At 39.3% G+C, this 12,333-nt stretch overlaps 1 protein-coding gene across 1 annotated transcript in view; it reads right to left on the bottom strand.

The window, feature by feature from the left end:
- Window positions 1-338: 338 nt before the first annotated feature.
- LOC118404999 (structural maintenance of chromosomes flexible hinge domain-containing protein 1-like) overlaps window positions 339-12,333 on the bottom strand; it is a 56,036-nt gene continuing 44,041 nt past the window's right edge. The window contains exons 34-48 of the mRNA XM_035804399.1: window positions 12,311-12,331; window positions 11,249-11,310; window positions 10,775-10,862; window positions 10,226-10,357; window positions 9,105-9,257; window positions 8,109-8,241; window positions 7,012-7,131; window positions 6,273-6,358; window positions 5,735-5,857; window positions 4,683-4,873; window positions 3,886-3,995; window positions 3,314-3,384; window positions 2,764-2,935; window positions 1,991-2,149; window positions 339-1,418 (exon numbers count right to left, since the gene is read on the bottom strand). Coding sequence (XP_035660292.1) covers window positions 1,150-1,418; window positions 1,991-2,149; window positions 2,764-2,935; window positions 3,314-3,384; window positions 3,886-3,995; window positions 4,683-4,873; window positions 5,735-5,857; window positions 6,273-6,358; window positions 7,012-7,131; window positions 8,109-8,241; window positions 9,105-9,257; window positions 10,226-10,357; window positions 10,775-10,862; window positions 11,249-11,310; window positions 12,311-12,331 — 1,890 coding nt within the window. The 3' untranslated portion in view covers window positions 339-1,149. The remainder of the gene's footprint in view (window positions 1,419-1,990; window positions 2,150-2,763; window positions 2,936-3,313; window positions 3,385-3,885; window positions 3,996-4,682; window positions 4,874-5,734; window positions 5,858-6,272; window positions 6,359-7,011; window positions 7,132-8,108; window positions 8,242-9,104; window positions 9,258-10,225; window positions 10,358-10,774; window positions 10,863-11,248; window positions 11,311-12,310; window positions 12,332-12,333) is intronic.

Raw genomic sequence — 12,333 nt, 5'->3', positions numbered from 1 at the left:
ACGTCAGGGACACACGACTGCAGCAGAGGGTCGTAGATGCCAGATAACCTGTGTCGCCCCCCGTCTCTGTTTAGTGATGGACGGTGGGCACGAATGTACACAGCCTCCTTTACTCCTCTTGCAAAGAACTCCGGCTCTGAGTCAAGGATTTTGACTTTTTCAAGAGAAACTGAGTGTCTACGACCCTCTGCTGCAGTCGTGTGTCCCTGACGTCACGTCCGGAAGTTACAGCAGACGGGTCCATTCCGTGAACAAGGCTGACAGAGTCGGCTGAAAATTTGGGGTAAGTCCCAATTAATCTTAGTGTTGGTTAAGTAAAGTTTAGTTTTTCCACAAAAACTTGAACATATTCTCTCAAGTACTGTACTTAAACCATAGTCATGTTCTACTTAACCCTCTTCTTGCCACCTAACCCCATAACTAATACAAATTCAGTGACAAACGGCTACCTTAGCAGTCTGAAGGTTTATGAATTCAAGTTCATTAGAGAGCTGCCTTTCAACTGTAATGTTTTCAACAAGAATGCTGTACAATACAGTAGGTAGATGTATTAATCAGTCTTTTAACAAATGAATCTGTCTATACTGCGTTTTGCAAATTGACATTGTATTCTGTTTAAGTGCTAATGTCACTAATGGCACGAAAATACAACAGTTTCTAGTTACATCAATATTGTTCAATAAACAAAGATGTCAGTACAAATTAAACATCACCCTTCTGATGCTATTGGACATCATTTTTTACAAACCTTAGTTACAGTTCTTGATTCCTATCATTTTTTGCAATGTCAAAGAAAACGCTTCAGTTCAGAACCTATAGTGCTTCAAGTTGCGAAAAATGCTCTTTTGCAAAGCAAACAATGCATAGTCATTGTTAAGTACAGCATACAACTGTAAGTTTTCAGAAAGTTTGCTATTCTGCTTCACAAAGAAAAACGTTTTTCAAATGGTGTACATTTTGTACAAATGTCTATAGTATGTTCATCGAAAATACTGTTATGGCTTAATTTGAATTCACAAACTTATCAATTTTGGTGACATTAGCACTTTAAAGTGTACACTGAAAAACAAAATCGTAATTTTTTTCTGCAAACCGTGACACTCTCATTTGTTAAAAGATAACTGAAAAGTACAGCGACGTCCCAAAGTATTATCTACGTTGCTTTTTGATGACTGGAATATCCGCCGCGCTGGCCGCCATTGCAGCTCGTCTCGCGGAGGTTCTGGTGGGCGTGTCGGACCCTGAGCTTGACCCGTAACCGTTCACGGTGGAAGGGGAATCGCGATTGTTTGATCGTAGTCGCTTTGGTGGGGACTCGTTCTCGTATGGCGGGGGTGGCTGACTGCGTACATTGTTGGCTGTTCTGGTCCTTCTCTCTGTGGGGGGTGTTGGGTTGCCAAAGTTTGTGGGTTTCAGTCCTGAAAGAAAAAAGGAAGTTTTGTTAGAGATGTACAGTGCTATCTACCATTCTCCGGACATAGAGATGTATACCATAACTTCAAATCAGGTACGTTTCAGTTACAGTAATCAATTTTTATGGTATAGTCACCGACAGCCAGTACATCCCCATATATCAGGACAGATGCAGCTTATATGTCATAGTTTGCAGAAGTATACAAATAAACAATTAGCAAAAAGTTACAAACTTTAAGGTAAATCTTAAGGAGATTGGAGTGAAGGTGGAGGGTTGTTAAGAACTGCTAATTTAAAAGAAAATTCAATTTTTCTAACTCCATAAATCCTGAAGGTTAGGGCAGTTTTATTTTTGCAGTAACCTCTACACAAAAATTGGCTTTTCCAATGTATTGCTACTGATCTACAAAGTTGTTTTCGCCATGAATTTAAAACACCAAGAAAACACATTTTCCCTGCTATATGAAACCACAGGACAAGGTAATCTCTATTATGTCAGTTTTGACCATACCATCAAAACCTTGTTTTTCGAATATTTGTACAACCCATGCATCCTTTCTGATAATTCATCCATTACCAAGTCTTTTCTCGATGTCCTTGAACTGCTCCTGTGCCTCCTGTAGCTCCTGTCTCTGCTGCTGTTTCTCAGGGAGTTCCTCTGCTTCCAGCTGGAAGTTCAGATCGTCCTCAGCATTTATTCTCTTGATCATGGCTTCTCTGTACTTCTCTAGTGTATCTAAGGATGAAAAAGTGCCAAAAACTCTGTCAATACTTCTTCTTCTCCCCTTTATTAGCTTTCAAAAGGTCATGTCTGCAGTGCCTTTTATCTATATATATATATTATGTTTTCGCAGCATAATTCAAGAAGCTGCAGATGAATGATATTCAGTAATCGGTTTGGAAAGCAAAGGCAAAGATTGATAATCGGCCTCCTACTAGCTTTCTTGAGTACTGCAGCAGATGTTCCCATTTTGATATCTGTTTTATCTAATTCCTCTTAATATAATCATTGTGAAGAAAAAGTAGTTATTTTTTTAAACTACATTGCATGTTCAACTTTTTGATTAATTTTGTATTTACCAAGACCTGTTTAGCCTTCCAAAATTCCAATGCCTCCATCATATTTCTAACAAAAATTTATATTTTCCAGATGACAATCTTAAAAATAAATAATGTTAGATTATCAACAGACATTATTAAAACAGTATTAAAATGTGACATCACTAAAGTGACTAAGTAAACATTTATGCCATACACAATGCTAACATCACACAAGGAGCATGCCAACAGTATTCAACAAAAAATTATGAAATCATCAACACCAATGCAGACACAATGTTGACATCATACCTATCTGTGTGCACAAAGCATGATATGCGAGTGGGAGGGGGGCACCAAATATGGCGCCCTTCATCTTCTCCACAGGTATGGCCTTGTTCTGCACCCCCCCAAACTTCCCGTTACTCCTGATCCTGTCCCCAGATCTGGTCAGGAGGGTCGGACAGTGGGTGATCTTCACTACCTGGGACATGGGAGGGAAAATTAGCATTTTCTAAAGATTTCTCTTGAACACATGTATATGGATAATACACATTCAATGTAATTACATACTGTAGAAACCCTGTATTTGCACACCCCACTTGGCAGTGAATTTTGCGCAGTTATCCGGAGTTATCCAGCTGGACCGAAATGGTTTGAGATATCGTGAACATAAGAAAAGTGTGCGGTTATCGAGTGTGCAATTAACTGGCTTCTACTGTATAATATATATTGTTTGCAAAACAAAGGCACACTATAGGACATTGTAATGCAAAGGAATTTCATCAAACATTAAACATTTGATTTTTTAAAAATCTTGTCTGATTTTCTTTTAGTCAGTGAAAATGAAAACCACATGTACCTCTTGTCTGTAGGCATTGGCATCGTCTAGTGAGTCCAAAATAACTGTTTCTCCAAGCAGCATACCAAACACTGGAAAATATAGGAGGCAGATGATAAAATTGTCCAGTCAAAGCTTTATCAAGACGTCGTTGACCACTGTACTGTTGGTTATGTATTTATTGAAACCAAGAGACAATCTTTCTTTCCTAGAACATCGGACTGAAGAGAGCTTCACGCTTCGAGTGAGGCAAAGAATGAATGCTGATTCGAGCATGCTACAGCAGAGACAATAATAAAAATTTGGTTTTGATATTTGCCTCCCACAATATCTCCAACAGGCTAGTAACATAAAGACATTTCACAGGCCTAATCTTCATAATATACAAATCACTTCATGAAATCTTGTTTTTCTATGCATGTCCTTTTTCAGCATACAAGCATCTGCTCATTCAGTTAATTCATAGCATTATCTAAGACAGTAACAACAGCTGCATAATCAGGACCTACAACAGACACTACAAACAAACAAACGTCGAATGTACTGTATAATTTATACTATAAAGGACAAAAAGTCAGAAGTCCTAACCATACCCAGTTTACAGTTGTCAGGGTCCTGAGGAAAGATGAGCATGTCTCGTGCGTAGACTGGGTTCCCCTTCGTCACAAAGTTGGTCCTGTTACCTCTTAGATGTGGAAGTGGTCTGGACGGTAAAGTTCAAGTTGAATTTTACCATTCTTTCAAATTAACTGGTTCATTTGTTGCCATCAAAAAACGATAATTCGATCATATTTCATAATAATAACAAATTGAATATATCTTCCTCGCTCAACTATTGTATCTGTTTCAACCTATAGAAACTTATAAGCAAATCTCGTCTAAATGTAAACAAAAGATGGTACAGTACATGTATAAGATTAAACAATATGATGATATACTCAAATGCTTTTTTTGTGGAAATTTTCAATGACTATGAACTTTCTTATGCACTGTCTAATACTTACAATGGATAGATATCACCTGTCAATACATAGTTGAATCTACTCTTTTCAACTATTTTACACAATATATGTTGCATCCAAACTGATTTCCTTTCCAATAAGTGACAATGCCAAGTCCCCCCCTCTAACTTCATAGTAGTTGCATCCACCTGTACATAAATCAAACTTAAACCTGGACTGCACCATGATATTCAGAGGGGTGACCGACCTGTTCCAGTCTAATCATTGAGTTGTCATAAACAGTCATGTAGCTAGTACTGATGTACTTTCTTTGCAATGAGCAATACCCTTCAGCCCAAACAGCCCTCTAATGTCAAATGGTTGCATCCATCTTACATACTTCGGACATAAACCTGGACCATACCATAACATTTAGAGGGGTGACCCACCTATTCCAGTCTGGGAGGTTGCGTCTGTAGATGGAGTCCAGTGGCAGGACCTGCTGACGACCGTGCGACCCGGCGTAGACCTGTTTGGCCTTGGCGGTGGTTACCGTGACAACACAGTCCATGTCGCTAGCCATGTGCCAGGACAGCACACGGGCGATGTCATCGTCTTCCACCAGGGCAAGGTGGCCGATCTGAAATCAGAGTTTTGTGAGAAAAAGAAACAAACAGAAATAATAGAAAGATGCTAATCGATAGAATTTCTAAAGCTCTTTGTGTATAGCATATATTGTATATGTTGTGTCTACGGCTATTGTTTCCTTTGCCAACAAGAATATGTTTTCATGAGAATCAACTTTGTTATGTGTGCGTATCTATGTTTGGGGAAGAACATCTCTAGAAGGTCTGGATTGATTGTACTATTGATATTTCAGTCTCTAAAGTTTCAAACTTGCTAAAATAACTCACAATGGGTTGATGGATTGTAGATATCAATTGATGCTTGTTGGTTTTCTTTTGAAAATACATGTAGGTCGAAAAAAGGTACTTAAAATATTGTATATTGTTTACACCATTTGAACTCAGAATACAGCAGAAAAGTGGCAGAAAACCTGATGAGAAAAGACTGCTTAATTGTGTGAAAAAATTTCACTTTCATATGATTCTGAAAATTTGCTGTTCTATGAAACATCTGCTACAAAATTGGGATTGAAATGAAAAAAAAATTAAAATGATCTTGAAACAGGCTAGTTCTTACTATGAAACAGCTTAGCTCTTACTTTAGCCACATGGTGATTTACATCATTCACCCGGACGGGAGACCTGGCGCATCCCCGTCTTGTAATTAACCAGCGAAAGGGTATGTCACCCTGTAAGGGGCAGTATACAATGTAACCCTGTCGTGTGTAAACATGTGCGAACATGTGTGATCACTTTGACCAATGATGATGATGAGCTCTTACTTTGAAATAGGTTAGCTCGAATTCTACAAACAGTTGTGCTGGTCTTCCACTGGTCTTGACATGCAAAACAGACACTATGAATTAGTCCGCTACCTTTCCAAGGATTTCCTGGTCCCCTTTCGGTGCAGGGTTGAGTCCACACTGTCTGCGGGGACTGTTCAGGGTTTCATCCCTCTCCTGCATCCTGATGCCCAGTAACTCATCTACCTTCTCTATCTGTCAATCAAAAAACAAACAAAAACAGTCAAAAAAGTCAAAAATTTTGCATTATTAAGAGAAAAAAAAGAATGTTAAAAAGGTCACAGTGGCAGAATGATTTTTATGTCGTACCTGGACTATGATAACTTTTGATCCTGTTCCAAACTGTGTAACTTCAGTTATCACATGGGCTTCTACTGTTTTCAAACAGGCTTACAGAAAAATTCAAAATTTAATGCACTTTGAGTGTGATGCTGTCCAAAATTTGAATACCAGATTTGGATGTTGGAATTACTGTACTTGAACTTTTTTTCTCAAGGACACCAAAGGGTAAATATGACATAAATAAAATACGACGCGGTGTATTTTGCATCATCCTTGGTCCCTGGGCCTAGTGCCTTCTTGGTCTTTATCTAACATGTAAATGACTTACAGACTCCAGACATGAGGCTGGTACTGCCTGGTTCCTCAACTCCATTCTAAGGGACTGCTCAGACTGCTTGGCCTCATGCACAGATACTGTAGACAGAAACAAACAGTATACAATCAGACAAAGTTGATGAAAAGATGACACATCCAATCCGAATCTGAACGTGCCAGTTGGTTTAAGAGAGGGCAACCCAGTTCTTCCGCGAACAGGATAGTGCACACGGCAAAAAAGGGACAAGGGAGTTTTGGGGGTCAAGATTTGAGTTCACGTTTTCTGAAATAGTGACATATCACTAAATACTAACATGGTTGGAAAGATTTACTTGAAGGTGTGCAACTTCCAATTGAACCCAAAATAAAGTGGCATGTATCCCCTTTAATTGTCCAGTAAAGTAAATATACCACATAACCTTTGCAGGCAAGCAGTTAGTAAGTACATTGTAGCTGGACATACATACATGTATTACATGTACCACACTTAACAACTGATTGAAACTGTCTAATGAATTATAATTAGCAATTAAAAGATATACTGACTTCTACTAACAACATTATAAAAAATCACACTACAACTGTTACAATTATTATACATATTTGTGGGAGGCTCAAGAGCAAGAGATGCCTATAGTACTCTCAAACCCTTATAAATCAATGACTTTGTACTGACATATAACAAAACCTGGATATAGAAAGACTACTAGTAGGCTTTTAATCATGGTCTAAACTTGCAACACATTCCTTACTTTTCATCTCACTGATGAGCTGTTGTGTGGTGTCGAAGAGTTGTTTATAGGTGCGGATGGTCTGCAGTAGGGCGTCTTTCTCACGGGTTAGGTTCGCCATCTCTTCCTGCTTACGCACATCTGGATTCAAATAAACGTCAACTTTAGATTCAAAACTGTGATAATTACTGTCATTACATGCAGGAATAACAGTTTTCGCAGAAAACGTAAGAGCTAGCTACATGAACAAGCTAATCATAGGATAAAATCCATAAATTCTATTTTGCTTACATGTATATGTACATGTACAAAGTACTAGCGTTATAATGTCAACAAAAAATAGTTTATCAAAATTAATGATGCATGTAACTATATCAAATCAAATTTACACATGCTAAATACTGTAGCCATCAACACCAATTGAAACGTATGGTCACCAATCAGCACCAAGGACAGAAACTTGTGTAAACCAATCAGCACCAAGGACAGAAACCTGTGTAAACCGATCAGCACCAAGGACAGAAACTTGTGTAAACCAATCAGCACCAAGGACAGAAACCTGTGTAAACCAATCAGCACCAACAACAGACACGGCTGTTAACCAATCAGCACCAAGGGCAGACACTGGTATATACATGTACCAATCAACATGAACAACACACACTGAATCCTCAGGTGTGTAATACAAAAGACTTTTAAAATGGTACATGCTGCTTTCTCTGCTTACCAATTACAATTTCAGGAAATACTGTAAATGCAGAAATGTTCGAAAATTTTTCTATTATGATATTAGATTGCAGTCTACGGTGTTACCGCGAACTTTAATCCACCGCGAAAAGTCCCTTTTCCCGCTATCGCGAAATTAAATCCCCGCAAACTTAAATACATTTACAGTAGTAGTTGAGCAAACACACCACTACCAGTGGACTAGCACCCTTCTAAAGTGATTGCACAAAGTTGTGTGGCCCAGGGCTACATAAATAGATATGGGCACTGACAGATGCATCAATTGGTGCAGATAGAACTTTTGAAGTTTTTTATTTTTATTTTCTTACACAAAGACCCCTGATATCATTTCTTTGAATGAGGTTGCTGTACAACATCCTGAGAGATCTTACTGTTGTAAAACATGAAGGATAGGTTGAAGGGAGGAATAGGGTTGGTTCTGGACAGCTGTAGACTCTTGGGGGAACACTGCAGGAAGTACTGCTTCCCGTCTCGACCTGGGGAGTTCTGCTGCATGGTTACATTCTGAAACAAAACAATGGGTATCAGAACAGGGCTCGAAATACCCCCTGAATATGCATGTTAGTCCGGGTAAAATTAGAGCTGTGCAAGTATTTCTGGTGTCTACCTGCACCTAACCTGAACTGGCCCATATACCAGGGTTTTATACATAAATGTCCTACGATGTAGCTGTATGTGGATCGTTATTAGCTGCATTGACTGTTACCACCTATAAGGTATAAAAGAAAAAATAGCAATGCTTCCTGAACAATTTCAGTATGATCCATACTTCCCAAATTCAGAGTGGTGTAGGTAAAATTTGTCTGGTGCAGCTCATTTTTAATGTTACCTGCACCAGTGCAGGTATGCAGAAAAAAAGCATTTTGAGCCCTGGTTCATGATATGAAAATTAAATGGACACATGCTCCTTTTGACTGTCCTGAACAAAATGACAAATTGGATAAAAAGGATAATTAATTCAAATAACAATCAAATCAAACAAAAGACTGCTGAATCTCTGTTTAATGTTACAAGCCTAGTAATACAACCTACAAACAAATAGATTAGAGAGAGACAGAGAGAGTGAGACAGAGGGAATAACAGAGTGCAAGAGACAGAGAACAAAGAGGAGTGAGACGAAAGGGAAGTAGACATACAGAGGGAGGGAGATAGAGGGAGAGATAGAGGCATAGAGAAAGTGTTAGGGGAAGAGACAGAGAGAGAGGGTGAAAGAGGAAGTGAGACGCAGAGACAGGGAGAGACAAAGAGTAATTGATAGTGAGTGAGTGAGGGGAGAGGGAAAAAGAAGAATTATATAAGAGAGTTACCTGTACAAATGCTGACCAGACCCTGACCAGACAGACAGACAGACAGACAAACAGAGTTACCTGTACAAGCGCGACCCCCCTGACCAGCTCCACAGTCATCTCCTTGCTCCCCCCCACCATCTGTGGTACCTCCTCCTCCTGTGTTTCCTCTCCTGCCACACGTACTACTACTTCTCCATTCACATGTTCACCTGCTGGGTTATCATATTGGTCCTGGACAGGATAAAAAAAAACACAACCAAATTAAAGAGTTAAAGACATATCATGAACAGTTAACACCAAGAACAGCCATTTTTGTTAACCAATCAGCACCAAGGATAGACACTGTAGTTAACCAATCAGAATAGAGGAGAGGCACTGGGGTTAATCAATCAGTACCACAGACAGACACGGGGGTAAACCAATCAGCACCAAGGACAGGCACTTGTGTTAACCAATCAGAACTAAGGACAGATATTGCCATCAACCTTTCAGCACTAAAAAGACACTGGTGGTCACTAATCAGCACCAAGGACAGACACTGGTGCTAACCAATCAGCACCAAGGACAGACACTGGTGCTAACCAATCAGCACCAAGGACAGACACTGGTGCTAACCAATCAGCACCAAGGACAGACACTAGTGTTAATCAATCAACACCAAGAAAAGACACTTTTCTTCATCAATCAGAACCAAGTATAGACATTGCTGTTAACCAATCACCACCAAGGATAGACACTGGTGTTGACCAATCAGCACCAAGGACAGATACTGGTGCTAACCAATCAGCACCAAGGACAAACAGTGATGTTTACCAATCATATCAAGGACAGGCACTAGTTTTAACCAATCAACACCTAGGAAAGACACTGGTGTTAGCCAATCAGCACCAAGAAAAGACACTCTGGTGTTCATCAATCAGCACCAAGGACAGACACTGGTGTTAACCAATCTACACCTGGGAATGGCACTTAGTCTAGTGTTAGCCAATCAGCCCCAATGACAGACACTGCTGTTAACCAACCATCATTAATGATAGACACTGCTGTTAACCAATCACCAACAAGAAAAGACACTGCTGTTAACCAATGACCACCATGGACAGACACCAGTGTTACCCTTTCAGCACCAAGGATAGACATGTTTGTAAAACGAGTTGGCCTAATAAGTAAAAGAAACCAGTCTTAAGATGCAGCCCCACCTTTAAGACGAGTTTGAGCTGCTTGAGGAGTGTCCTGCTGGCTGACCGTGCAGTGTTGGACACAGTAGGTGTGCCAGGGGCCGACTCAGGGGCCAGCTTCACTGGTGCACCAGGCTGGACATTGATGGCAATCTGGGAAAAAATAATTTTAAAATCCTAAGAATAAAAACTAGAGGTGCCTATTAGTAAGTAGTCATACGATTCTTACGGAAAACATACAACTCTAATGGAAAAGATAAGATCAACTATTTAGAAAATATGATCCTTACGGAACTCAAATGATCCACTACAAAGAAACATAATGTTACAATCATTACAGCATTTATATGATATTTACTAATTTCTAGTACCAGCTACAGCTATAAAAACACAAAGTGTAAGAAAGTGCAAGAAATCCCACCAAAGATATTGTTGAGTACATAGTCTTGTACAATACTACAATGTTTGTTGTTCAGTAGATTTGCTTACCAGAATAGTGAAAAGTGCTTACTCATCATCAAAGTTTTTGATACAATTGCAATGTGTTTAAACACCAGATGAAATACTTACTAGGTTGCTGTATATGATGTTCTGTCTCGACACATTGTACTGGAACATAATACTGTGGATACCAGACTTTTCTGGTACTCTCCTATCCCTGTAAATAAAAAAAAAGAAACATTCTCAAGGGTTTGAATATAAACTCAGGAGGTAGCAATATGTTGGTCACTAAAGGAAAATTTTTCTATGTAATAAAAAAAAATATTCGAGCAAATACATAATAATGTTTATTTTTTATGTTCTAACCCAAGCCAACAAACCACTGCTGTGTTTATTTTTACTGATCAGAATTACTTTCATATAAAAAAAGACCACCAGTCCCTCAAGCTCTGTCCTGCCACTTGTACATAATACAATTGAACAACACAGGGTGTCTGCTACTGGAAACTATGACAACAGTCATCTGGTACAGGTCTTTGACCTTACTTGTTTGGAAGGGAAGAAGGGAAATTATTGATCAAATTAAGACATCATAGCACAAACCTGAAATAGAAGTGTCCTTTTTTGTCGGTGTCCTTTATAGGATCGGGATCAAATACAAAGGCCTGAAAAAAAAATACAAAATACAATTCAATTGAATCATGTATTCTGATTGCATACCAGGAAAGTAATGAATGAAACTTATGGGTTCCTACAAAAATAGCTGCTAGTGGTCCCAAAACTACACAAGTTCTTCATCCCCATAACTACATGAATCTACCACTATACAGTCATGACCATAGCATGTCCAAACAATCGAAAGCAAAACCAGAGATTCCACTGCAGTACCTTAGCAAGCCAATAGGGGGCCCTTGACAAAATCAACTTTCATTTCCCCTACTCCCATCCACCTACCAAAAATATCATAAAGACCCATCCACAGCTTTTCCACAGCTATACTGTTTACAGAGACACATAAACGGAATTGAAAACCTTCTTGGCAAAGGTAACAAGACTGGCAATAAAAATGTATTATTGCCATGACGACGATTGAGGGTACAACAATACAACTCAAATCAGAAATAGACTGGAACTTCCCTGTCGCACTATCCCTGGCACAATATACTAGCCCACCTGTAACATAAACCTACAGCCAGCAGAAACGTACTATCCCCGGTACAGCTAGCACAATGGTCTGCCAGTGACCTAAACCTACAGCTGAGCACTACAGAAGTATTTCCTATCTGCCTGTGGCGTATGGCTTGAACAAGCTCCAGAAAAGAAAATGTATCCTTCATAACATAACATAACAACCAAGACAACGTGAGTTTCCCTGTCTTACCACTAGTTTCAAAGGACAAATTCATCCAGGGAGCCTGTGTGACCTACATTCCACCATTGCATACCAGAGATACATCTGGAACAGATTTAGGGGGGGGGGGGGGGAGTGACTTGCATACCCAACAGTGGAGTACTAGCATTCTTGGAAAAATGCCTGAGTGTGCAATTCCTAGAATTTTTGCAGACTGAACGCAATAAATACCACTTGACGACTCCCCTGAGGCGTCGTCAAAAATGTACATGTATGGTTTAAACATAAAAGTGACAATTACAGTTGATACATACAACAGGAGGTGTCTCTTCAGTAG

The sequence above is a fragment of the Branchiostoma floridae genome, chromosome 17, assembly GCF_000003815.2.
Source record: "Branchiostoma floridae strain S238N-H82 chromosome 17, Bfl_VNyyK, whole genome shotgun sequence".
NCBI lineage: Eukaryota > Metazoa > Chordata > Leptocardii > Amphioxiformes > Branchiostomatidae > Branchiostoma > Branchiostoma floridae.
The sequence above is the reverse complement of the archived record's forward strand: the minus strand, read 5'-3'. Positions and strand labels throughout refer to the sequence as shown.